Source organism: Mesoplodon bidens, assembly GCF_964165515.1.
Source record: "Mesoplodon bidens genome assembly, chromosome: 10".
NCBI lineage: Eukaryota > Metazoa > Chordata > Mammalia > Artiodactyla > Ziphiidae > Mesoplodon > Mesoplodon bidens.
The window spans coordinates 83,505,524-83,531,923 of NC_138172.1; the positions used below are offsets into that span (position 1 = coordinate 83,505,524).

The window sequence follows — 26,400 nt, forward strand, 5'->3', positions numbered from 1 at the left end:
TCTCTCCCATCTAAATAAGCTACTATGTGGGAATTCCCTGGTGGTCCAGTGGTTAAGACTCTGTGCTCTCACTGCTGAGGGCCCAGGTTCAATCCCTGGTCAGGGAAAAAACCCACAAACAGAGTGGTGCAGCCAAAAAATTTTTTAAAAAGAATAAATAAGTAACTACGCTATTTCTTTGCACTCCTTTAAAGCCAAGTCCCTTAGAAAGTCTATACCAGCTCCCTGCATTCTAGTTTCAGTGCCCATCAATCCACCAAATCCCTTTTTGCGGAGTCATCAGCAAAGAGCTCCCTGTGGCTAAATCCAATGGACAGTTAAGGGTGGAACGAAAAGGAGAAGGTGCCAACAACAGGCAGAAGACCTGATAGGCATTTGGCAGCAAGAGGGACCAACAATTCAAGTGTAAGAATGCATGACACAGAGAACAAGAGGCCAAGGAAGAGCAACAGTCCTTAGAAGTTGGAGATCAGGCAAGGAAACCAATGGAACCCATTTAAGGAACTGGACTAGGGTACCAAAGGAATAAGATAAACAAATTTATAAGACTCAGGATAAAACACAAGAATAGGAATAGAAGCACTGACAAATCCAGGAAGTAGAACTATTGAATTGGGTTCCACTAGGGATGGGACAAGTCTGAGTTTTAGGCTGAGTTGAGCCAATAGTTGAGGGTTAAGAAAGTCCAAAATAGAAACAGAGCTTATCAGGTCACAGGGGCAGGAGTCAAAGCAGATAATTACTATAACCCTCATACTGAGTCAGTTACATGAGATAAGAATTTGAACTCATTAAAGCATGCCTGATATTATCTTTAACCATGGAAGACATAGTGGCTTGAAAATTGAGCCTCAGGATACAAGGTGTACAAGGTTGGTGTGTTGTTTTAAATAGAACTAATTATAAAGTCTTTCATTGGAGTAGCACTACAAATTACAGTAAGGTTGAACAGGAGTACATTTTATCCTTCAAGGGGGATGGTAAGCAGATCAGCAAGGCCATTTAGCATAGGCAAATAAAAGGCAAACCATTGCTGTGTTTTCTGGGAGGCCAAATACATGGCACAGATTAGTTTCAAGGGGCACAATGGTATGGATGGAGAAGGCTGGGCTAGAATAACAGCACTGTACCCTACAGTGTCAGCAGTGGTGAAGCACCACTGATAGCCCTTGAGGGGGTCAAAGAGCCAATGAAGTCCATCTGCCAGGAGCAGATGAGGACAATGCCCCTTGCTATGTGGCCTCCCTCATCGTAAGACAAGTCAACTTTTGGCAGTAATTGCAAGTCCAAATCAGAAACTGAGTCCTTTACTTTGTGCCCGGTCTATGATGGTGAATGTCTTGCCCTGTCTGGTATGATGATGGACTCAGGCAGCAGTGGGGACTGTCTTCACAAAACATGTTTCCATCAGCAGCTTGATTCCAGTCAATTCCATCAGCAACCAGGCTCTTCTTGTGGGCATTCACCTGAGTGACCCAGATGGTTAGATAAGCAGTTATGGTTTATTTCCACAGCTTGCAGCTCCAAAGACAGATGTCTCACCAGTCTAGTTTTTCAAGTGGCATACCACATAGGTAGGCAACAGCACAAGAGTCAGTAAAATTATAGGAAGGTTGATCAAAGAAGTTATTGGCAGAGCTATGAAAGGGCCTTGTGTTCTGCCCACCAAGAGGAGCGACAGCATCCGTTTTTGGCTCTGCATCACTGGCAATGAGATTGAATGGCTGCATCAGCCAGGGACAGCGTTGGGTTTCAGCCTAGCCGAACCACAGGGAAGCAGGGCCAGGCATTTAGGGGAATCTCTGTGAACTGAGAGCCCCATGGAACCAGCAGCTTTGCTTCAGTTGGCAGAGTAGGGGATAAAGTTTTTCCCAGAGGGATATGTGCCACTTTTCCATGTAAAGTAGAGATGTTGAAGCCAGGCCACATCCTTAAATATACCATTTCCAAATGAGGATTATTGGGTCCTTCCCACTTTGTTACAAGTTGAGTCCAAGTTGACCTACCCCCAAATGTGAGCATTAAGCTAGAGTGTCAGAAGGCCTCCATGGGTCAGGTGTTTAGTTTCAATAGGAGCCCAGTAGCAAGCTGATGCTGCTTTTCAAGATGAGTGTACCCAGTAACCATGTTAGGAAGGTGGCAGGTCCAGAACCCTAAGGGGTGCCACTGAGCACAGGCTGCCTCCATCACCATCTCCACCAGCCTACTGTCTCCATCTGACTCTGTGGGAGCCTCCTCAGCCCACCCACATGAATGGTCTGTCCACAAGGGCAGATCACAGGGTCAGGTACCTTGGGAACACTAAGAGATTTAAAACCTGCATCTGCCAGCCATCCAGTACTAACCATGGATCCAAGACTCCAGTGTACAGACTTTAAAGCAGGGGGTCTGGTTTCCTGTACCAGTACAACTAGATGTGGGCTTTGGCAAGGCTCAACATCTCTGAGCCTGTTTCCTCATCTGTGAAGACAGAATAACAAATTCCTACCTCACAAGATGTTTGTGAGGATTTAATGGAGGCTATGTTTACAAGTTTTTTTTGTAAATTGCAAAGCCCCGAGCCAATGTGAAACATAAAATATGATCATAGGGGCTTCCCTGGTGGCGCAGTGGTTGAGAGTCTGCCTGCCGATGCAGGGGACGTGGGTTCGTGCCCTGGTCCGGGAAGATCCCACATGCCGCAGAGCGGCTGGGCCCGTGAGCCATGGCTGCTGAGCCCGTGAGCCATGGCTGCTGAGCCTGCGCGTCCAGAGCCTGTGCTCCGCAACGGGAGAGGCCACAACAGTGAGAGGCCTGCATACCGCAAAAAAAAAAAATCATCATGATACAAAATGGTATATGGTAAATGCTAATTAAGTGGAAAGGAAATAAATGTGATTTCCGTTGAGCTGATTAAAAAAAAAAAAAAAGCATTACTGAGAAGGGTCAAACCGGGTTTGGGTAAGTGGCCAAGGTAAGTAGAACTTTACCTGAACATGTCTTCTCTGCTCCCCTACCTCTGTCTGCTGTCATCATTTAAGTCACAGTGGTTTGCCTTCACTTTTCTTTCCGTCTCTCTTTTTAAAATTAATTTATTTTGTTTTATTTATTTATGGCTGCATTGGGTCTTCCTTGCTGCTTACAGGCTTTCTCTAGCTGCAGCAAGCAGGGGCTTCTCTTCCTTGCGGTGCCTTCTCTTGTTGCAGAGCACGGGCTCTAGGCGCGCAGGCTTCAATAGTTGTGGCTCACAGGCTCAGTAGCCGTGGCTCACGGGCTCAGTAGTTGTGGCTTGTGGGCTCTAGAGCACAGACTCAATAGTTGTGGCTTGCAGGCTCTAGAGCGCAGTCTCAGTAGTTGTGGCGCCCAGGCTTAGTTGTTCCGTGGCATGTGGGATCTTCCTGGACCACAGCTGGAACCCCTGTGCCCTGCATTGGCAGGCGGATTCTTAACCACTGCGCCACCAGGGCAGTCCTGCCTTTGCTTTTTAAAGGTGCTGTGTGCCTCCAGGTCTCTTTCTGGGAGCATGTAAAGGTCTCATTTTTCTCCTTTGGGCTCTAGGTGATGGTGGTTGGTGATTATGTGTTTTAATCAGAGGTAATTTTATCCTTTTTTCCCCCAAGACTAAATTAAGACTGGGAATGAGATCCGAGCGCTAGGTGGGACCAGCGGCTGCAATTGGTAGGAGGAATGGGCTAGTGGGGCGGGGCGCGTCCTCTTCCTTTTAAGCTTCCTAGACTGTGAACTCCTGACCTTGGCGGGCCCATAGGCTTACTTCGGCAGGGTGCATGGTGGCATTGCGGAAACAGGCGAGGAGAGCGAGGCCGGTGCCGGGCCCTGGTGGGGCCGGGACGGGGTCGTGCGCAGCCGGTAAACGTGCGCTGGAGTGGAGCGGGCTCGCCGCTGGCCCCTCGGAAACCCTACGTCCCAAAGTCCCGGTCCTCGGCAGCGGCGGGTGAGTAGGGCAGAGGGGAGTTGAGCTCGCGGTGGTGGAAGTTAGTGAAGGCGCAACCTTCCGCCCCTGACCTCGGCAGGCGACGGGAGATTCCAACCCCTGGGGCCCATGGGGAAACCTGGGTTAGGGTATGGCCCAGGGCACAGACCACTCCGGCCGCGTGGGGGACTCGGCGAAGAGGACGGGCTCCTGGCACGTGCTGAAAAAGTCGGGATCCCAGCAACGAAGTTTCTGGGCAGACAGGCATTGGGCAGTGCCGTCCTAGTCAACGGGACCAGTTCAGGGCACAGAAACCCCAACCAGTGGGTATTAACGAGCGTGCCACGCAGTGGTGAGCGAAACTCTCCGTCCCTGCCCTCGGGAGGCCCCGAGACCGGAGTGTGGGGCTGGGCGCGCAGTGCCGGGAGGTATGCCCTGTGGGCTCGCGATCTGGTCCGGCAGAGCTGGGCAGGAGCTGCAAAGGGTCCTTGAGGGACAGAGCAGAGACCCGGAGACCGGGTGAGAAGGGCTAATGCCTGAGGGTCTTTTTGCTTGGCCGCAGGGCAGAAAACAATAGTGGCTGGAACACCGGGGTGGGGGGAGGCGAGGGCGGACCCCACGAAGCCTGACAGGTGTGGTGGGGATTTCAGTCGTTCTCAGAATTGCTGTGGGAAACCACGGACGGGTTTGGGGTTAGAGAGAGATTGGGTGGACTCAGAGAACTGGAAAATGGCGACACATTCCCTCGAGGGATTTACATTCTGGAAGGGCAGGGACAGGCCGGGAACAGATAAACTGGTCTGCGCGGAAAGTCTGTTGAGTTATATCCAGCCTCTTTCCATCGCGGCCCAGCCGGCTTGAGCCCTGGGGCGTGTGGATGTAGAAAGTACTGTCGAGGTAAAAGTGCCAGAGGCAGGCAGCAGCTGCCAGAAATTTCAGTCTCCATAGTCATGCTCCCTTCCCAAACCAGAGAACCAGCTTAGAATCTGAACCGAGGGCCTCAGGCTACCACCCGCAGCAAATGCTTTTTGAGAACAACTGACAGGGGTGGGTCTTTCCTGAGGGAGAATGAGAAAGCCAGGAGCTTGAGGATACTATTACTGAGACTGTTTTGAAGTGTTACTTTCACTGTGTTTGGCTGGAGGGTAGGAGAATAATCCACACCTGCCCCTCTCACACAATGATTGTGGATGGTCTTGAAAGAAAGGAAGGGAGGGAGGGAAGGAGGGACTGAACTTCACCTCCCAGGAATGCACCTTTCCTGTCAGCTTTCTTTTTAGCGATCCCACTAACTCCATTGTTGTCCACTAACTCCTTTTCCTTGCTGGCATTTTCAATTCTATCACCTTTCAAAAAAGTGAAAGGAAGAAAGTCAACAGGTTTTTATGTCTTCATTCTTTTCATTCCATCTGGAGGGAGGAGAAGCGGGGTGAGTGGCTGTCAGTAGGAGGAGGTGGGAGTTCAGCCACGTGTGGGCAGAGCAGGAACTTCCTGGGCTGGGCAGGCAGCCCAGCGCCGGGCTCCTTGGGAGCCCTGCAGCAGCATTTGCTGCTGGGTTGTTACCATTATCATTCTTTTTTTTTTTTTGGCCCTGTCTCGAGGCATGTGGGATCTTAGTTCCTGGACTAGGGATCAAACCCATGCCCCCTGCAGTGAGAGCTAAGACTCTTAACCACTGGACCACCAGGGAAGTCCCTCCATTATCATTCTTTACAAGTATCTGTATGTATTAAAAATCCACAGAATCGTATATTTTTGGGTCCTGGATGGGATCTTAGAGAGTCTCCTTTAATCTCATATTCCAATGAAACCAGATCAGAATGAAGAAACTTGTACAAGGTGGTTTGTGACAGATCCAGGGCTGGTTACCTCAGGCACATGCTTTCTTTCCAGAATACTGTACTGTTCCTCTAGAGAGGGCTTTGGGACGGCGGAAATCATGTCCTCAGTGGTAGAGTCAAGGCTTTGAACACAAACTCTGCTGTGGACCGGGAGTATCCTTGAGCACATTACTTAGCATCTCTGTACTTTAGGTTCCTTAAAATGGGGTCATTAATCGTTACCTCATGGGGCAGTGCTGAGGGGTTTTAGGTACAAAGCAGGGGTTCAGTAACTCTTGGTGTTCCCTGACCAAATTAGGAAACTGCTGTTCCTCACTCACTCACCCTCTTGCTGATATGATTTCTCTCTCATCTCAGGTTCCTAGAGGTGGGCACCAGCCAGCGGCTAGAAGCAGGGTGAAGCAGAAGGCAGACGACGCCTTCAGAGTCCCAACCTGGCATTACTGAACAGTGGCTGCTGAGCCAAGGGTGACCAGGTTCCTGAACTCTGTGGCCTAGGCTTGGAGGGAATCAAAGATGTTCTCAGTTGTGAAAGAGGAGAATTTGGACAGCAGGACAAAAAAGGAGGACAGCCCCCTGGAGCAGATAACTTTGCCACTGGAGGCCACATCAAACCCTGGGGGCTTTTCAAAGTCTCTCCATCTGCTCAGTCACTGGGAGGTAGATAGCCCCAGGAAGGAGCCCAGTCAGCCTTGGGGGCCAGACCAGGAGCGGATAAAGCTAGAAAGAGACATCAGGGAAGAGAAGGTGTTTGACCTGCTGAAGCCAATTGAACCTGTACAGAAGCTGCTCCCTCAGGTGGATGAGGAGGCCCTGCAGGAAGCCGTGAAGGGAGAATGCTGGTGGAAGGCGTGGGTGAAGGTGAGGAGACCAAGCCAGAGACAGAGGGAGGGACTGGGTCCTGGACTCCAGGAGCTCTTTCATCCATTATCCTGTCTACAGAACAAATGGAATCTCAAGAGTGTTCCAAGCTGAACAGCACCCAGGAGAAGGGGTTTCAAGGACTTTCTTTCAGACTCCACACCACCCTGGCATCCTTCAAGGAGTACTTGCTGAAATTCATCAGAGTGGCAGCCTTTTCCCTTTGCATTCTTCCTACTTATATTCAGTATATACCCCTCCTTTCTCCCCCCACATTGTTCTTCCCTCCTCTCCATCCTTCCTTTCCTGTCTGTACATTAAAGTTGCTGGCTTTGTACTTGTCTTTTCCTATTTCTCCCTTCCTTCCATGTTTTTCTTTTTCTCATAGTTGTCTGAATCTTGAGACTGGATGTCTGTCTGTCTATATACAGACTCTCTGAATCTCTCCTGTTCTTCCAGAAGCCAGTCACCTCTGAGGATGTGGCAGTGAATTTCAACCAGGAAGAGTGGGAATGTCTAGATGCCAGTCAGAGGGTCCTCTACCAGGACGTTATGTCAGAGACCTTCAGAAACCTGATGTCTGTGGGTAAGAGGCTGGGGTTCCTCACAAGCCCTCTGTCCCAGGCCTCTGGGACATCTTGTTTCCCTGGGCAGGTAGATCAGCTCACAATTAGCTTCACTGATTCTTGGTTCTATACGTTCCAGGTATGCAAGATCTGGGTTACTAGGCTCAGGGTGAAAGAAGAAATGAAAGCTTGCATGAAGGCAAAGATAAGGCTTGTGGCATGATGATAATGTTCTCAAAGTATGCAAATCTGCCTATTCATCCAACTAGTATTTACTGAGTCACTCCTATTATGTACCAGGCACTTTGTTAAGAGCTGGCCTTTTGCGTGTCTCCTCCCTGCCCCAAGTGTCCCAGATTATGGCTCTTAAACCAAAGATAACGGAAGAAGGTAGCCTGTCGTCCCCATCAGGTGTGAAGGGGCCGAGCCTGGGACCTCAACTCTTCCTCTCCTTCCCACTCCCCAGTCAGAATCTTTCTGTCTAATCCAGACCTGATCGCCAAGTTTGAACAAGAAGAGAAACAGTGGAGAGCAGATCTCCGTCCCCCAAACGGAGAAGGCCTTCATTCAGGTAAGAATTGCAAAGGAGAGAGGAGGGTGAAAAGGACCCAGGACATGCCTTGGGAGGATGGAAATGACTAAGAGGATCGGGGTCTGCATACCCACCCCGAGCCTGCATCCTTCCTGCCTGGTCAGACATGGAGCTGGAAGAAACCTTGACATCATCTGCTCAAGTCCCCTGGCTTCAAGAAGATGAGTATCTAAGCCATTCAGGACAAATGAATATCTTCAGTTTCTAGAGATGGAGAGATTCCATGTCAGTTGCTTATGTCAGTGATACTACCTTGATTAAAAAGTCCTTTCCGGGACTTCCCTGGTGGTCCAGTGGGTAAGACTCCATGCTCCCAATGCAGGGGGCCCGGGTTTGATCCCTGGTTGGGGAACTAGATCCCACACGCATGCCACAACTAAAAGATCCCACATGCTGCAACTAAGATCTGGCGCAGCCAAAATAAATAAGTAAATAATTTTTTTTTTTAAAGTCCTTTCCAAAAGAAAAGAAAGAGAAGGGAGATGAGCTTGATGCTGAGTTGGAGCAGGGGAGACTTGTTCTTAAGAGTAGAATAAGGACTTGAGAGAAATTTAAGTCTGAGCTGACCACATTTCTGGTTTGCCAGGACAGTCCTGGTTTATGCTTCTCATCCTAGCTTGATTGTTAATAGCACCTCCCGTCACACAAGTGTCCCAATTTGCATGATATATTATGAGGTCACCTGTGGGTATCTGAGGTGTCTGGGAATACGAGCAAAATTGAAAATGAGAGGAATTAACACACATGGTAAATCAACTATACTTCAATTTAAAAAAAAAGAAAAAGGAAATGGATTTCAAGAAATGTGGTTAAAATTTTGATCTCTGATATTGTTGGAAGATTCCAGTTAAATTTTTATTTGCTTTTAATTGGAAAACCCAAAAGTTTATTCTTATCTCTGGCCTCTGAGGTCTAAGAGTGAGCGTGAATGTCAGGTGGGAGAGGGAGGGCAGAAAGAGGGGAAGTAGCTTGGACTGAACAGAGAGCTTGTGTCGGGGTTGTCGTGGTGAATCTCACTATTCTTCCTCATTCCCTACAGGAGGCAAGAGAGAGGAACTTCAAGAACAGAGTCAGAGTTTGGGAGATGAGGGAAATAGCGATGACAAGAAGGTCTCCCTTGCTCGCAGAAGGGCAGGCCCATCCTCTGCTCCAGCTGGGTCCCTGGACAGGACACCAGTGTTCCCAGCATCCTGGACTGGGCCACCCTTTACCTGCCATACCTGTGGCAAGTGCTTTAGCAAGCGCTCCAGCCTCTACAACCACCAGTTTGTTCACAGCTGCGGCCAGTGTGGGAAGTCCTTCCTGAACCCCAAGGACCTCAGCTACCACCGGCGCAAGCACCTTGGGGAGAGGCCCTTCTGCTGCTCGCTCTGTGACAAGACCTACTGTGATGCTTCTGGACTGAGCCGTCACCGCCGTGTCCATCTGGGTTACCGGCCCCATTCGTGTCCCTTCTGTGGGAAGCGCTTTCGGGACCAGTCTGAGCTCAAACGCCACCAGAAGATACACCAAGGCCAGGAGCTGGGGGCTGGAAACCAGAAGCATATCGTGAAGATTCCAGACAACACAGGTGGATTCCAGGGGCTGGCAACTGCAAACAATGCACCAGTGGCTGGGACCCAAGGACCCTCATTTAAAACCACCGGTCCCGAGGCTCAGACCCAGCCATCTATAGACAGGAGCCCGGCACCTGCAACCAAGAACCAGGTAGTCACTGGGAAGGCTCAGCGCCCAGTCGTTACAACCCCAGAGCCTGTGACCAGGACCCAGGCAGCCAACACGAGAACCGCCTGCCTGGATACCAAGTCCAGCTCTCACCCAGGAAAGCCTTCAAGACTCAAGGTCTTCTCTTGCCCTCATTGTCCCTTGACTTTTAGCAAGAAAATCTGTCTCTCCAGCCACCAGAAGGCCCACTTCACAGAGCAGTCCAACCGCTGCTTCCACTGCGGCAAGTCCTTCACTTTATTCTCGGGGCTGGTCAGGCACCAGCAGACTCACTGGAAGCAGAAGCTCTACTGTTGCCCTATCTGTGACGTCTGCTTTGGGGAGAAAGAGGACCTTTTGGGTCACTGGGGGGGCTACAGGGGCAAGGGGCTCTGCCTGGGCAGTCCCCATAAATGCTGGGCGATCCTGGGTCAGTGGCTTGGCTTCTTTCCCGATGCCTCCACTGTGGCAGGGGAGGAGATGGATCTTTCTCCTGGATCCATACCTTCAGGAGAGGGAAGGAAGGGAGGGGAGAAGGCAGCAGAGGAAAGAAAGCAGATAAGGCAGTGAAGGTGTTGGAGTGTAAATAAATGGCCTTTCCACCCGAGGTCTTTCTCTGTTTGGTTTTCCTGAGGGCTAACCTCCAGGGTAAGGAGACTGGGGTAGAGGAAGAGAGAGGTGAAGGAATAATGAAGGAAATACAGAAAGGAAAAGAGGTGGCACATGGAAACTTGTAGTATTATTAATTAGCACCCAGCTTGTTTCTTTGTGTCTGATAGACCATCAAGTAGTAGTTGTTGAAGAAAACAGTGAACACTCCAATAGGTATGAAGATGGGAGAAAAAGGATGAGTGGGGGAGAGAATCTGAGGGACCCATCTGGACCAGATGTAGAAAGGAGGCGTTTTAAAGCAGGTGTGTGGCCCAGTTCTCATCCCTTGCTCCCCTGGCACCTCGGTAGGCTGCCCGGGGCAAGATGAAGCTCTGGCCAGTGTTCTGTGGGTTTCTCACCATCTCCTGCTTTTGGTTAGGGCTCCCCATGTCCTCACTCTGCAGGTCACTTGGTGCTGTCTTGGATGTTTTGGACTTTTCCTGCTCCTTCCCAGCAGGGCTGAGATCTTGGAAGAAACAACCACCATTTGCAAAGTTGGTGTGCTATAATTTGCAGTGCGGAGGTTCCTGGTCTCCAGTTCATGGCAGAGACCCTCTTGTCTGTGTTACTCTGCAGCACAGGTGCCCTCTGATGGAGAGAAGAGCAGCTGCCTGGCTGTAACCAGAGAGGACTTCCACATGGAAGATAGACCAAGGAGTAGAAATATGTGGGCAGCATAAAGGGGGAGAGGAAGGAAGGAGCTGGGGAAAGGGAGAGACAAAGTAGATGACAGAAGAGAAGTTGATCCTATTTGGAATTCAGAGCATTCCTGCAAGTACAGATTGGAATGTCCCCACTGCAAAGAGGCCAGTGAGTGTGCAACTTGATGGATGCGACATCCCCGAGGACCAATCTTTGGGCCAACCAGGCTCTTCTCCACCCTGCCAAGATGCGACATCATTCAGAAGGGGTTTCCTAGAAGGAGGAGAAAATAAGTTGAAAAAGCTGTCAACAGTTTCTATCATGAAACTGTCACACCAGGGGGAAGAAAGGCCCTGTGGAGTCATCTAGTCTTGGAGGTGAGGCCCAGGACAGCTGCTGTAGGGAACAATCGAGAAAGGAGGCCAGCTGGAGTGGGGTTCTTGCTTTGGAGCACGAAGGTGGAGGAGGAATCCTCCCTCCAGCCAGGCTCACCAGCCCTTCCTTTCCTTTGGGATTTTGATCCCTCAATAGCCCCCTCTTCCCCTTGCTGTTTCCTTGTTTTTTTTTTTGCTCTCAGCTTATAAGAAAGAGAAGAAAACTTACTTAGCTCTTCAAGAAATTGCCCTGAAAACAAAGAGAAATAGGTGATGAGTGGAAGATGACTAACTCCTCCCACATCCTCCCTGTGGAATTCATAGTCACCCCCCCTCCCTTTCCACTAAGGGACCCCACAGATCTCAGTAAGTGGTTCTCTTCATGAATTCTCTGAGGAGCCTGGAGTTGGCCATGTGGACAGAGCAGGAAGGAAATTCCAGCTCTGAATCTTGAGCCCTGGTTCCATCCACCCTCTTTATGTTTCCCACTCAGGGCTGGCTTGATCCCCTGCTGCCCAGTGGTCCTGTTTGCTGCCCCAGCACTGCACCTGCTAGTCTTCTGTGTAGCCAGTTGTAGCAGATGATCAAGGCCACCAGGGGTCCAAGAACTGGCACAATTACAAACAGGGTTATCTTCCAGCAGGGCACCCTCAGGAAGTGGGGATCTGAATCGTTTGCCACAGAACAAACAGGATTAACATGTGTTCCCCTTTGTGTCCCACCCACCCCTCTCCATTTATTATTGGGTTTCTTTTGGGTGGTGGAGGGGGGAGGTTCTTAACCTGGGTTCCAAAATAGTTTGTGGATAGAGTCCAGGGAGTTCATGAATTTGGATGAGAAAAGCATTACATTTTTATTTGCACTAACTTCAAACTGAATTTAGCATTTTCTTACACTAAAAATGTAGCTAACAAACCAGTTACCAGCAGTACCTGTGACTTTATCACCAATGGAAACCACATTCCCCTCAGAGTTGTTGCAGAAATCTCAGAATACTGTTTATCAGTATTTTGAAATCACCAAATTATTAGACCTGCTGCTACATCTTATTACTTAATGTATATTTTTGTTAAAGAAACATTTGTTACTTTATCACAAATTTGTTTATATTTTGAAAACTGTTTCAAAACAATGGTTTTCTTTGTAATCCTATGTGTTATATTTTATGCGTACAGTTCAAAACATTCCGGGAAGGGACGGGTCCATGAGGCTTCACCAGATTGCCAAAGAGTACAAAAAGTTAAGACCTTTGTTATTTGAATCCTGTAAAACAAAGATCCTGTTCCTCCCCTTTGAGTTGCAGACTGTGTGTGTTGTTTTTTCTGCACACTGATTAAATGCTAGCGTGGAGCCGGGGCACCTCCAGCCTCAGGAAGAGAGGCTGTTCAGGAAGGCTGCTCAGAGCAGGGACCATCTTATAATTTCTGCAACATCCATTCAACAAATATTTGGGTGCCCTTCTGTTGTAGGCATTGTCATTAGGCACTGGACAATCTGCAGTGAACAAAAAGGACAGAGACCATGTCCTAGGGCCAACATTCTATTTTTTTTTTTCTTCGCTGCACGGCATTCGGGATCTTAGTTCTCCCACCAGGGATTGAACCCTCACCCCCTGCAGTGGAAGTGCAGAGTTAACCAGTGGACCACCAGGAAGTCCAGGCCAACATTCTAGTGGGGTTTGATGTCTTCCTCTTCCCCCAAGACGCCTTCCCTTCCCTGAGGAGTCACATGTAGTTACTCATTCTGTACTGTGAAAACTCATTCCTCTGTGTGCGTTGTCGATGTATATGTACTTTGTTCTCCAGTTAATTTATGTATATGTATCACCTCCCCAACTAGACATCAAGTTGATGTGCAAAGGATCTGTTTACCTCCCCTTTGTAATTCCTGAAAAAGGAAGTAATGTACATAAAGTACTTGTAATTCCTAGAATGTTAACATTTGGGAAGCTGTTACAGTGCCAGGTACATGAAAGCGTAATGTAAGTGTTTGCTATTATCTAACCCATCCTAGGTGCAGATGATGACATTCAAAGAAAGAACAAGAGAGGGAGGAAACCAACCAGAAGCCAGGGGTCCTTACGTCCCCAGGTAACAGGAGCCGAGTGAAGCACCAAGCTGATCTGGGGGGCTGGGTACCCCAGGACTTACCAAAAGTCCGGTGGAGATTCTCTGAAAGCATAAATGGAAAGGGATTATTAGTATGGCACTCAAAACGATCTTTTCTCCTCTGAGCCTTTGTTATTTAGTCACTTTAAATTGTAAGTGACGATGTAAGCACGATGGAGGAAAGGAAGCTGTAGGATTTTACTTCTACTCTGGCTGAAGGCAGGGAAGAGGAATGAGACTCTATGACTGGTTATAGGAGTTTTAAATAGTGAAGTTCCCGCTCGAAGGGAGCACAGGGTATTGGGACAGAGGCAGAGATGGTCTGAGAAAATGACCTGGAGGGAGGCATGGGGAGGGAAGTTGCCTGGAACTCACCTATCTCTGCTGGAATTTTTCCTAAAATAGAAAAAGGCGACATTTTTAGTTCCAGCTCAGGCACTAGATGGGGCCCCTCCACACCCGTTGCCTTGGGCCTTTGTGCAGCATGTTTCTCAGTAGCCCATGAACATCCTTAGAGTGAGAAGAGCACCAGATTTGAAAGCAGGAGTTCAGGCTCATTCCCTGGCTATTGCCTGGGTTAAATATTGGGTTAAAGAAAGCGGAGAAGCTCAGTAGACAGCGATGTTCACCAATGCCGATCTAAGGTTTTATTACCGCCCCCACTGCTCTCTGCTCCTTTTCTTGCTGGTTCTCAGTTCACAATGTCACTCCACCCCGCTGGGTTGTCACTTTGTAAATCTAAAGCTACTTCCCATCTGAATGAGGAAGGAAGGAACTAAACATTTAGTTGAGCAGCTGCTTTGTGACCGGCTCTGTACTAGGTGCTTTACATAACACTGTGTCCTTTAATCCTCCCATAACTTGTAGGACGGAGGGTGTTATCTCTACTTGACTCAGACTAGGCAACTGAGGCTTGGAGAGTTCATGTCATTGTCTGAACTGGATCTAAACCCAGGCTGGCCAACTCCACTGATCAGGTTCTTTCTGCTCAGCCATGTGGGCTGAAGATCTTTCTCATGTGGGAGAAGAGGTAACTGAGTATCTGGGACGAGGTCAAGGGAAGAGAAGATCCCACCAATATCCCCCCTCATATACTCCAAGCCCTCCTTGCTGCTTTATCCTCTTAGGAATGGGAGGGGGAGGAGAATTGGAGGCCCTGCGGGCTTTGGCTTTGAGAATGCTTGGTGGCTGGGAGAAGTCGCAAAATGAAAGCTCTTGGGCACTAGAGAGGAGCTTAAGACAGTTGAACCCGTGTCCTCAGTGTTGGATGGAAAAGGAGGAAACAACACCTACTATGTGGTAGGGACTTTTACTTACAGTATCTTTATTTAAACCTAGTAGCACAGACTTGCCTGATTCTGAAGCTCACACTCCCCCAGTTGCATGAGCTGCTGTGTATGTTTCAGGGGCCAGAAGATAGGGGTTTAGGCCTGAGCTCTGCCACTTATAAGCTGTGCCAGCTTGAGTAAATCTCTGAACCACTCCAGGCCTCAGTTGCTTCCTCTCTAAAATGGGGCTATTATATATCAGCCGTACCTCATAGGGAAATGAAAGGTCCTATTATCTAAATGATATTTACATTCGGTAGGATGTAAAACTTGTCATTATGGAGTTCTGAACCCAGAAGTCCCTCAAAAATAAACATTAGCTGACCAAGCTCCAAGAGACCAGGCACTTCAGGGAAGGGTCCCCAGCCCGCCACCCTCCCCAGCCTGTACCTCTGAGTCTGCGCTGCAGGCAGAGGAAGACAAGGCCCACAGTGATCTGCAGGAGGAGCACAGGCAGAACCGCGATGAGCGCCAGCACTCCAGGGTTGATCCAGTAGAAGGGATCTGAAAGGCAGAACCGGGGGCCCAGCACTGTGTCATCAACACCCAGCACGGTGCCCACGGCTCCATGAGTCAGGGCCAAAGAAGATGACTCAGAACTAACACCTAAGCTTAGGTTTAAAGGAAAAGTAAGTGGTTGTTTCTGGGAAGGGCCAGTGGTTTAGAATGACAGGAGTCGAGGCTGTATACTGGGCCAGTCTTGGAGAGTTCTGAGAACCACGAAAGGGACTTAGATCTGATCCTCAAGGTCAGGGGGTACCCTGAAGCATTTCATGCTGAGGAGCCAAGATCTGATTTACTGACTGCAGGACTGGAGGAGGGGGGCGAAGGCAGTCAAGAGGCCATGGTAATGGTGAAAGTAAAACACATGACGGGGCTTCCCTGGTGGCGCAGTGGTTGAGAGTCCACCTGCCGATGCAGGGGACACAGGTTCGTGCCCCGGTCCGGGAAGATCCCACATGCCGCAGAGCGGCTGGGCCCGTGAGCCATGGCCGCTGAGCCTGTCCAACGAGAGAGGCCACAACAGGGAGAGGCCCGCGTACCACAAAACAAACAAACAAAAAAACCCACATGAGCCTAGGACAGTGGTGGCGGTGTAGGAAGTCAAGGGAACTTAAATAGGAAAAAAAAATACATATTTTCAGTAAACTTTAAGCTGAAATTTAGTGTTTCTTTCAATTATGTTTGTAGGCAACACTCCACAACCATATGAACAGAACCTGAGACTTTGTCATCCCTAAAAATCACAAATATTTTCATATCACGGTACAGAAATCTCAAAATATCACTTATGTTCATTTTGAAATGACACTATTATTAGGGCCACCCCATATCTTACTTTAATATTTTGATAACTGTATTTCAGTACAAGTATGTTTTATGCATTTCAAATATCCTTCTGAGAAGGGGTTCATCGACTTTACCAGTCCGACAAAAGGGTGCATGACACAAAGAAAAGTTAAGAACTTTTCTTCTGGAGCCTTTGAGAAAGTAGGATCCGCCGAATCGGTAACTGAGCGGACATGGAGTGGGAAAGATAAAGAGACAGGGATGACCTTTGGCTCTCTGGTGCCATCTATTGCCCATTCTCGAGTTGGCTCAGTGCCCCAAAGCTTTCCCTGTATAATCTCAATGTGCAGGGCCGGCCCTTTTCATCTTGTTCTCTGCGTTAGGAGGCTAGATAAAGATACTGCCATCAGGGTAGGCATTAAGTCACAGCAAACAACATCAAACTGGTTTCTTAGGTATAAATACCATCCTTCAAGCTGCGGTTTCAGGCTCTTGTCTGTTACTGTGTTCCCCAGGAGAAAACACAGCCAGCTCTACTTTCAAAGTTCTCATTGGAAGTTACCTGGAGCAACATGGTTTAACAATTACATATTTTAGTTCCTTTTTTTGTACACCTTTTATATTTTAACAAAGGGTTAGGATCACAAAAAGAGAAAAAGAGACATTATGAGACTTCTGATGTAAAGTGATATGAACGAAGTATATAGCATCACCTATGAAATATGCTTGACAAAATAAACCTGAATCTGATTGTTCATATCCTAATCTATAAGTTTACAGAAAATAATGGGTATGGAACACTGTATTAAACAACATGGGAATGAAATCAGCAAAATCTAGACCGTGGGAAACTCTACAGGGCGAATACCAACCTGTGGATCTTGTTTGGATTGGATTCAAGCAAACCAACTGTAAAAATATATTTATAAAACAATCATAAAAATGTGAACACAGATTGGGTATTGTTAAGGATTTTTGTTAAATTTTAAAGATGTAATAATAGTATTTTGGTTATGATTTTGTTTTGGTTTTTTGTGTTTTTGAGTTTTTCTATTTGAGACATACAGTTTTGAGGATTTAGCAATGACACGATAATGCTGCCTAGGATTTGCCGGAGGAATTCATTTGGGGAGGATGGTGGTGAGTGGGGTCTAGTGAAACAGGTGGCCTGTCCTTGGGTCATAACTTGCAGTCAGGTGATGGGAACTTGGAGGCTCATTATAATAATGTCTCTACTTCTGTATATGTTTTAAAGTTTCACAATGAAGAGTTTAAAGAAAGGTTTAGAGACAACTAGTAATAAAATCACAAAACTGACAAGAAAAATACAAAGTTGGAAGGAGAGATTAGAAACTCGTTAGAGAAAGAGGGGAGGTAATTACACCTGAAACTTGGCAATCACATAGTTACTGCATTTCAGTCCTAAATTTGTCTCAGCTTCCTGGATCCTCATGCTAGGTGGGTGGTCCATCATAAAACTCTCTTTTTTAAAAGACTCTTAGGCATACAGATTATGAGAAGGGAGAAGAGGGTGGGAATGTGGAAATCCACCCAAAGGAAAACTTTCTCCCCAGGCAGTTCATTTGTTTGTTTGTTTGCTTGTTGGGGTGGGGTGGGGATGTACTGGGGGAGGCAGTTATTGAGCCAGGAAGCTACTGAACAGGAATGAGGAAAATCGGAAAACTGGAGAGATCCTCACTATCAGACTTCCTTGCAGGTAACCCCCCCCCCCGCCCCAGTGAAAACAGCTGTATGAAGAACATTCTGCCGCCCCAGTGAAAACAGCTGTATGAAGAACATTCTGCCGCCCCAGTGAAAACAGCTGTATGAAGAACATTCTGCCGCCCCAGTGAAAACAGCTGTATGAAGAACATTCTGTGACACACAAAGCTGTTTTCACATCCCTGAGATCCATCTCGAGAAATAGTGCTTTGTTATCCTGCATACAGTGCCATCTTCTGGTCCCAGTACTGCAACAGTGGCCCTTGAGATACAAAAGTGATCAATTGTCTGATGTTTGCCCTGCAGGTGGGGAGGAGGGAAGGGAAATGACCTGAGGCCCAGGCCTCAGAATTTTTTTGTTCCTCAATTAAATAGCAATTAACTTTCAAATCTCCCCCTCCTTGTCGGTGTCTTAACCCCTCAGGGATAAAACAAAAAAATAAATTTCAAAGTCATCCCTCACATAAAACATACCACAAACGAAATTCTGGAGAGAGGAAGCAGTGGAGGTAAAATCTATAGGTAACATCTCTTTCTATGATTATATTCAGACATTAGTTCCACTTGTTTAATTCCTTGCAACTATGTTTACCAGGAATATATTGTTTAATAATGTTCCTCATCTAATAAAACACCACAAACACATCAACTGAGGAATTCACTGTAATAGGATTTGATCAGTTTGACTCCTTAGGAATAAGGCCCTTGTTTATAACAAATAAATGAAAAGACAATCCAAAGCAAAACAAGAAAGGAAAAGGTCCACTTGGATACTTTGATTAACTTTCAGGTAAGTCATATTCCCCTCTAATAGCACAAAATAATCACAAATTGATTATTTTGGATTTTGCTGCCTACATTTTTCATTTTTTCTATTAAAAAAATTTTAAATTTCTCTATACGTACCCACAAATGTGCATGTTATATACACACTTTTATATAAATGGATAAATATGATGATATGGATAAAATTATGGTCTTTTTTAGTTGGATCACACCCCATCCTCCCTTGTCTCCCCCAAAGTGAACCGTATTAACTTTCTTATGGATATCTTTATATGTTTCTCTGATATATAAAACGTAAGGTTTTGTTTTTGTTCCCTAGATTCTGTAGCTTGCTTTTATCACTCAACAATACCTTGTAAAATGCCTCCAAGCTGTCTGGAATGGCCCTAAAACAATCTTAAATGGCTGCATGATATTCACTGTATGGGTAACAGTGTTTACTCAGTCACTTCCCTACTCATGGGCACGGTCTCTGATTCTGGCTTCCTTACATCATTACAGAATAATGATGTAACAGACAATGTGAGCATATGAATTCCCAGAGATACTGATGTGCGTATCTCTATGGAGTTAATTCCCAGGAATGAACTGTTTGGGTTGAAGGATCTCATCTCAATTGAGAGAATGACTGAAGCCTCAAAGGGAGGTCCTGGCCACCCAACAGACAATACCTACTATTATAGACACTACTCACCTTCCACTTTCAATTCTATTGCTGCCTCCTCTTGGTAAGAATGATCTCGGAAGAAGCAGGTGAAACCTCCTTCATCCGAGAACCTTACATTCCGGATCCTGAGGGTCACCTTTCCCTCCCCAATAGTCTCTTTCAGCAGCTCCGTGCGGCCCCGGTATTCAGGCGCCTGCTCTTCATCTTGGTCCTTGCCATTTCGGTAGAGATGAACCACCCTGGAGAAGGGGGGTCGGTACCATCCCACCTCCATGCCTGTAGCGTTCTTTCCTGGAGATATGCGACAGGGCAATTCCGCTTCATCCCCCACCAGCACCCGGATGGGCTGCCCTGGTCCCATTACTCTGAACTGTCCTATCCAAGACACAAAAGAAAAGAAACTGAGCATCAGAGCGAACCTTGACAAACAAGCCCTTCATGGGAAGGGCTGCTTCAAAACAGGGAAAGAAGAAGACACTTGATTTTTAAATAGAATTCTAGAGCCAGGGAGAAGCTCAATTTTTCTTAAAGGTCTCTGGTTATAGAGATACCGTGAGTTCCCTGGACAGAACATTCTAGCATGTGGTCATCCCAGTCTTTAGGTCCCACCTTGGAATGTGGTCCAGCATCTTGCAGTTTAACTGTCCCGTGGGCCTCCCTGTTCAGACTTGGCCAACTTGATCCTCCTTCTCCCCTTAGAGGTTTTGCTTTGGTCGTTCCTCCACCACCACCTCTCCATCACTTCTCAGCCCTCTGTACTTGTTCACACCCTGGTCCCAAATTCTTCTCCTCTGAGATCCTCCACCCTAGAGGTGGAGGATCTTCTTTCCTTCTTTCTTCCTTCTTCTTTTCCTCTGTATCTTCAGCCCTCTCTACAGCTCCTGGACCCTGCCCTGTACATGTTCCCAGTCTTTTTTCCTCTGTGGGATATATCTCCTTGTCAGACTTGGAGCTGCTAGAAGATGAAGCTGGTTTCTCCATTAGACCTGCAACCATTTCCCGAGGGAGTATATGTTCTGAGCCTTCTCTGTTAGGCGGCTCCCTGAGATTGGGAATCTGTCTTCGGAGAGCAGGGATCCTCTGTAAAAACTTATTAGTGCCTGATAGTGTGAAACAGAACTCTCAAACATGATGAGACACTACAACTCAACAAACATTTATCATGATTTACCATGGGACAGGCACAACTAAGCATATTATATACACCTTATCTAATTGAACCCTGACAGCAACTCCAAGAGGCTGTTATTAGGATAGTCCCCGTTTGATAGGTGAGAAAGCAAAGTTGGAAAGGTAGGTAAGACCAAGTTCAAAGAAAGCCCTGAGTTAAGGTCGCATGATGGATTTGGGTCCCCTTCTGAAGGCCGTAGGGAGGCACTGGCGGTATCTGTGGGGAACCATGTCAGCACATCTATGTTTCGAAAAGGTAACTTGCATGGCAACTTGAGGGTGAGTTGAAGGAGGTGAGCCCAGGGAACTAGCCTTTCTGTTCTCAGGGTCTCCCCAGGTCAGGAATAAAGAGAAATCTTACCTGCAGAGATGGAAGACAGCTGGAGGAGGAGGAGGAGGGAGGGGAGGCAGCTGGGCAGAGAGGAGCTCAAAAAACTGGCCATCTCCACTGTCAGTGGGGAAAGAGAGCCCCTGCAGCAGAGTCAGGCCGAGCAGAGGCCCTCGGGGTGCTTGTCCCCACGGCTGAAGAAGCCCCAGGGGAGGATCGGGGAGGGCAGAGTTGCCCTGGCCCTGCTTCCTCCCCAGCAGAGTTGCAGCTGTGCTCCCAGGCACAGCCCCACGTTACCCTTGCCAGGCACTTACACAAAAGAGCTACAGAGCCAGGGGATGACCAGGGTTTGCCTTCCCCACCCCCTCAGAGCTATGGAGCAGAGGCTGCCTGGTACTGGGGCTTCCTCCCCCACTCTCTCCTGGTGGCCAGCCTTTGAGGGGGCTTCTAGGATCTGACCTGTTGGGATAGATCACTCACCGGCCCTCAAGCTGAGGCTTGTCAGTGCAATCTGCAAGGTCCCTTCAATCCCTCTCCTCCAGGTATTAGCCAAAAGATAGGGATCTGTGTTGGATTTTTAAAAAGGAAGGAACATTTAGACTTGGTTTCCTATTTCTACGGTCTCATAGTTGTCATTACCAGGCCATCCTTTCCTCTTGATGTCTGACCTTCCTCTCTCCCACCGCAAATCCAAACACCCTTCCTTATGTTCAGATGTGTTGCTTGGACTTAGTTAACTTCTCCCTCCCAAAGAATACATTTCAAAGAGTCACGAGTCGGGACTTCCCTGGTGGCACAGTGGATGAGACTCCATGCTCCCAATGCAGGGGGCCTGCGTTCGATCCCTGGTCAGGGAACTAGATCCCATATGCATGCTGCAACTAAGAGTTCTCATGCCACAACTAAGGAGCCTGCCTGCCGCAACTGGGACCTGGTGCAACCAAATAAATAAATATATATATATATATATATATATATATATTAAAGTAATGCATTAAAAAAAAAATAAAGTCACGAGTCAAGTGTCAGGAGTTGATGGCCACCTGTGCTCCAAGAGGCAAGCATAAAGAAAGCAAGATCCGCAAAGTCAGCGGCTGTCAATCAATACAGGCACTGAGGACAGATCAGCAGTCAGGACACAGCCCCCAGCCTGGGCATCACTCTCCAGTTTCCTCAGTGTCACAGGGGAAAGTGAGATCTGGGATGGGAATATGATCTTTCTCCTTATCCCCAGACGTGGCTGATCACTAAAGAGTGAGACCAGTATCAGCACCAAGTTTGAAAAATATATTTTCCAATCTTAAAACAAGGATGTCTCATCAAAAAAAAAAGGATGGACAATTTAAAGCCATGCTGTCCAATACTGTAATCACTAGTCACAAGTGCCCATTTAAATTAAATAAAATTAAAAAGTCAGTTCCTTGATTGCACTAGCCAGCCATGTTTCAAACGCTCAGTAGCACATATAGCTAGTGGTTACTGCATCGGACAGCACAAATATAGACCAGATCCATCATCACAAAAAATTATATTGGGCAGCACCGTTCAAGGGCTAGGAACAGAACAGGGACAGACATTTTCTGCTCTTGTCTGAGATGAGCATGAGGGGCTAGAAGGATGGACTCCAGTCAGCTGAGTCTGGGAGTGGTGTATTCTTTTTTTCTGCAAGGCAGCTGTAGTTTGGGCACAAGCAGGCTGGCTATTCTGAAGCCCAGAGGGTGAAAGTCAAGGTCTGGAGGGATGAATGAGGTGGGAAGAGGAGTCTCTGTGCTTGCCTGACTTCCTCTCCTGTGGGGATTCTCTCCTTCTAGAACCTAACATATCCTGTGATGCTCTTCCTCCAAGATACAAATTCAGGTTCAGGTAAGAAAGTTATGCACAAGATGCTTTCCTGGACAGGGTTTGGGGGTCGTAGGGTGCTTGAAATTATCTGGCACTAGTCCAGTAGTCAAAAGCTGGATAGGAGATCAGGGTGGAGTGGAGGGTTAGAAGATGAGAGAGGGTCAGGAGCTAGCCAACCAAAACCACTTATAACGACTACACCCCCTACCTCTGAAGAGCTCACCTCACTTGCCTCCATGCCCTCGACTGCCTCACATCTTTGGAAAGGGGGTGGATTTCTGGAGCTCGGGCGAGCAGTCCCTTGGATGACATGGTCTCTGGATAAGGGAAAGGGGCAGGGCCACCAGCAAAAACAAAGCCAGTGGAGTTGCCATTTACAGAAATCTGGGTATAGGAACATCTGGGGTTTGCTGGGCATGGTGCATGGTGTGGACGTGTCTAACAACCCTGTGTTGTTGGTCAGGCTGGTCATTTCCTTCAGCACTTAAAAGTTACTTTAATTTTGTGTGGCGTATGTTATATGATCTTGCAAATATTCTTGGGCTGTTTCTTACTCTCCTCAGTAATTTCTGTTTGATCTACACCTTTCACCAGGTCTGATAACAGGCCGTGTACACAGTCACGTATGCAAAGTGACATACTATAAATATGTTAATGTGTATATTAACACACTATCCGTATGTCAAATAGTCAACACTCAATAAATGGGAGCTTACCTAGATGTTACCCAATAGCAGTACTGCCTAAGCTTTTCCAGAGAATGTGTAACATATATATCATGCCCTGTTCTGCTTCTTGTGTTCTTCTTCTTGTGGTGTTTACTTAATAATGCATAATTCCACAATAATACATAATATAGCCCTCTTGAACTTTTGAAAGTGGGTTCTTATTTATTTGTTTATTTGATTGTTCATTTGCTTCTGTTTCCAAATCCAAAATGTATAAAATGACATACTTTGAAAATCGCCCAGCCGGCCGGAGCCAACTTGTTTTCTCTGAATCCTTCCACATATGTGCCACTAGAGGGAGCCCCACAAGAAAGTTCCTGCATGTGAGAACTAATCTACTCTCCCTCCCTTTTTAACATAAATGGTAACAACAATTTATCTTGGAGACAATCTATATTAGTACCTAAAGGACATCCTTGTTATTTTACACAGCTACACAATATTTTATGGCACGAATGTATCATACTTATTTAACTAGTTTCCCAGGACATTTAGATTGTTTCAATTTTTAAAATATCTATTTTACTAGGTTAAATAAAAATGTATTCAATTAATTTAAATTAATAAATATTTAACAGAAACTATGTGAGTCAAGCTTTATATTAGGCTCTGATTGTAAAAGTTTCAGTAAGATGAAGAAAAAAGAATATTTTTTTTGGCCGCCCTGTGCTGCGGCTTGTGGGATCTTAGCTTCCCGAACCCCAGCCCCCTGCAGTGGAAGCCCGGAGTCCATACCGCTGGAAAGCCAGGGAGTTCCCAAGAAGGTTCTTGCTTTCTTTGTGGTTCCACTCTTGACCTGTCATGGTGGCTTTGTTTCTGTTTTTGCTATTTAATATCACATTCCTTCAGGCACTGGGATACTTAGGGGGGTGAATGCAGGCCTTCCCATGTGCCTGGGGTCCTGCCTCTCAACTTGGCAAGACAGGTGTATATGTCTGACCCCACCTCTCCCCTGTGCCCAGGCTCCTGCTGGGAGAGGGCAGCACAGAGAGTGGCAATGGTTCCTGGGGGGAGTTGAAGGCAACTAAAACCCAGTCCTGGGGAGGCTGAGACGTGAGATCAAGCTTGAACCTCGGCTCCAAGCCCTCAGCACATGTTCTATTACCCCATCAGACTTCACTTACAAAACACAAGTTGAAAGAAAATTATTAAGAATTTCAAGATAGTGACACAGAGCATCATGGCCCAAACATAGTGTCCCTTCCTAAACATGGGCCCTGTGTGACTGCCCTGCTCAAATGCCCATGAAGTTCACTGCCTTCTACACAGATGAAGTTGTTGGTTCAAAGTGCATGTGCAATTGCAGTTTTAATAAATGTTGATAAATTACCCAGCACAAAGTTGTATACTTTGTACAGGTGGACACACTATACCTCTCAGCTTTCTCCTCTGTAAATGGGGGATACTGACATCTACCTCATTAGGGCTGTGAACAGAATTACATGAATGACCCATGGGAACTGTGAATGGTACACAGTAAACATTCTGTAAGTGCTGTTATTAGCTCTCACTTGCAGTGATTTTTCTTCTGGAACTCCCTCTAGTGGTATAAATCTCAGGAGGAAATTGATATTTTCTTTTCCACTTTTGTGGCCTTATTTTCATAGTATATGTGTGTTTAAACTGGTCTGCAAATTCCATGGAGACTCAATGACCGATAGACTGTAAAATGTCTAATTAACATCTGTTTAGCCCAGTGTTTCATGGGTCTGCAGGAAAAATGAGAACACTGATCTGAATCAAGCTGATGCAGGTACCCAGCAAATAAGTTCTTGTGCCCAAAGGTTTACATTTTATCTATTAACATTTTCCCCCATTTTGGTGTCTTTTTTGTTATTATTCTGAAAATGTTTCATTTTTCAAAAAGAAAAACATTCAGCTTGTTATGAATCAGGTGAGTCAAACACTTAAGCTTACTTACCCGCGCCCCCCAATAAATGGGAATGAATTTGTGCTGATTTTGAGCAAAATGTTATGAGTTGTCCTATGGAAGAGGCATTAAACTGTTCTGCAGGTCCTCGTGGGGTAAAACAATTAGGTGCAAGTCCTCGAAGGTAGATTTCAGTTCAATACAAAGGAGAATCTTCTTTCCATCAGAATTGTCCAACCCTGGCGGAGACTGAGGGAGCGAGCTTCCCATCCCTGGACATCCAGCCAACATAGAATGGGAAGTTAGGCTAAGTAACTCTAAGGTTTTTCCCTAGCTATAAGACCCAATGAGAATATACATTTTCCTTTCTCGTCTTTTTTTCCTGCTCCTCTTGCCTCCTTTCCATCTCCCCGACGTCTTCACTCTCCGCCAGCATTCCCCAAGGATCTTGCAGGGGAAGGCCCAGGAGGCTCTCCCAGTCTGCCTCGCAACAGCTGACGTCCTCGACTTCCCGCCGAGAATTGGTTGCCAGGAGCCCTTGGGGGCGGAGAATAAGGAGGTGACTACACCTCTTCAGGCAAAAGCAAGGCTCCTGCGGACCGTGCAGTGACATCCAGTTCCAAAGGGCAAAGCTTTTCTTACCCTTTCACTTCAGACCCACCGCCCTTGGTTACCTGCCTTCCTCCCCTGTCCGCTTCGTTCCTCTGCTTCTGTCCAGCCTGGATTATGGAGGCCTAAAATGTTGCGGGGCGAATAGCTCAGGAGAGGGAAGACCCCATTTTGGCATCTGGCCCAGTTCCTGAGAGCACCCACCAGTGATGGCCCTTCAGTCACTACACGATTGCTCCGATAGAAAGAAAACACAGTGGTGGCCATTTTGGAGCTGGGCGACTGTCATTTTGGCCATCATCTTAAAGCCTGGCAACTACAGCACCAGCCCCCGGCCCCCCAGCAGAGAAAATTATATATAGAGAGAATTCTGTAGTATGGAAATCTTACAGCTCTTTCAGCACTCCTTATATCCCTATTCCAGAATATGGCGGACACTGCGTCTCCATATATATATGTATATGTATTATATATATAATATATGGATATATATATATATATATATATATATAAACCTGGATGCTCAGATGCAAATTTCAGCTCCATGCAGCTGATTGATAAACATGTCAGACTCCAGTTTACTGTCCTGTGGGACAGTTACCTTGGAAAGTAAAGAAACTTCCGTGTCTTTAACTGTAAAATGGGGATTATGGGGTTGACGTAAGGCTTGAATATAAGGTACGCAAAGTACTTAGGTCTGTGTCTGGCTCTCAAAAACTGTAATAACACCTTTTGTGCAGGGCCTGGGCATAGAAAGTCAGGCCATGAGGACAGGACTTTATCTTGTTTTCCCTGTAACCTCCTTGGCTAG

At 47.0% G+C, this 26,400-nt stretch overlaps 2 protein-coding genes across 2 annotated transcripts; one reads left to right on the forward strand and one right to left on the reverse strand.

The window, feature by feature from the left end:
• The first annotated feature begins 5,828 nt into the window (after nucleotides 1-5,828).
• On the forward strand, nucleotides 5,829-11,074 carry ZFP57 (ZFP57 zinc finger protein). Its single transcript, XM_081245911.1, has 4 exons — nucleotides 5,829-6,612; nucleotides 7,072-7,198; nucleotides 7,645-7,749; nucleotides 8,810-11,074. Exons 1-4 carry the CDS (start codon nucleotides 6,268-6,270, stop codon nucleotides 10,042-10,044), a joined length of 1,812 nt encoding a protein of 603 aa, XP_081102037.1. The 5' UTR covers nucleotides 5,829-6,267; the 3' UTR covers nucleotides 10,045-11,074.
• A 243-nt stretch (nucleotides 11,075-11,317) lies between these two features.
• Nucleotides 11,318-20,655, reverse strand: MOG (myelin oligodendrocyte glycoprotein; the record flags this gene model as incomplete). The annotated part of the gene is made up of 6 exons (XM_081245966.1): nucleotides 11,318-11,806; nucleotides 13,292-13,312; nucleotides 13,625-13,645; nucleotides 14,968-15,081; nucleotides 19,070-19,417; nucleotides 20,574-20,655. The coding sequence occupies 6 exons, from the start codon at nucleotides 20,653-20,655 to the stop codon at nucleotides 11,631-11,633; spliced, it is 762 nt and encodes a 253-aa protein (XP_081102092.1). The 3' UTR covers nucleotides 11,318-11,630.
• Between the last annotated feature and the right edge of the window lie 5,745 nt (nucleotides 20,656-26,400).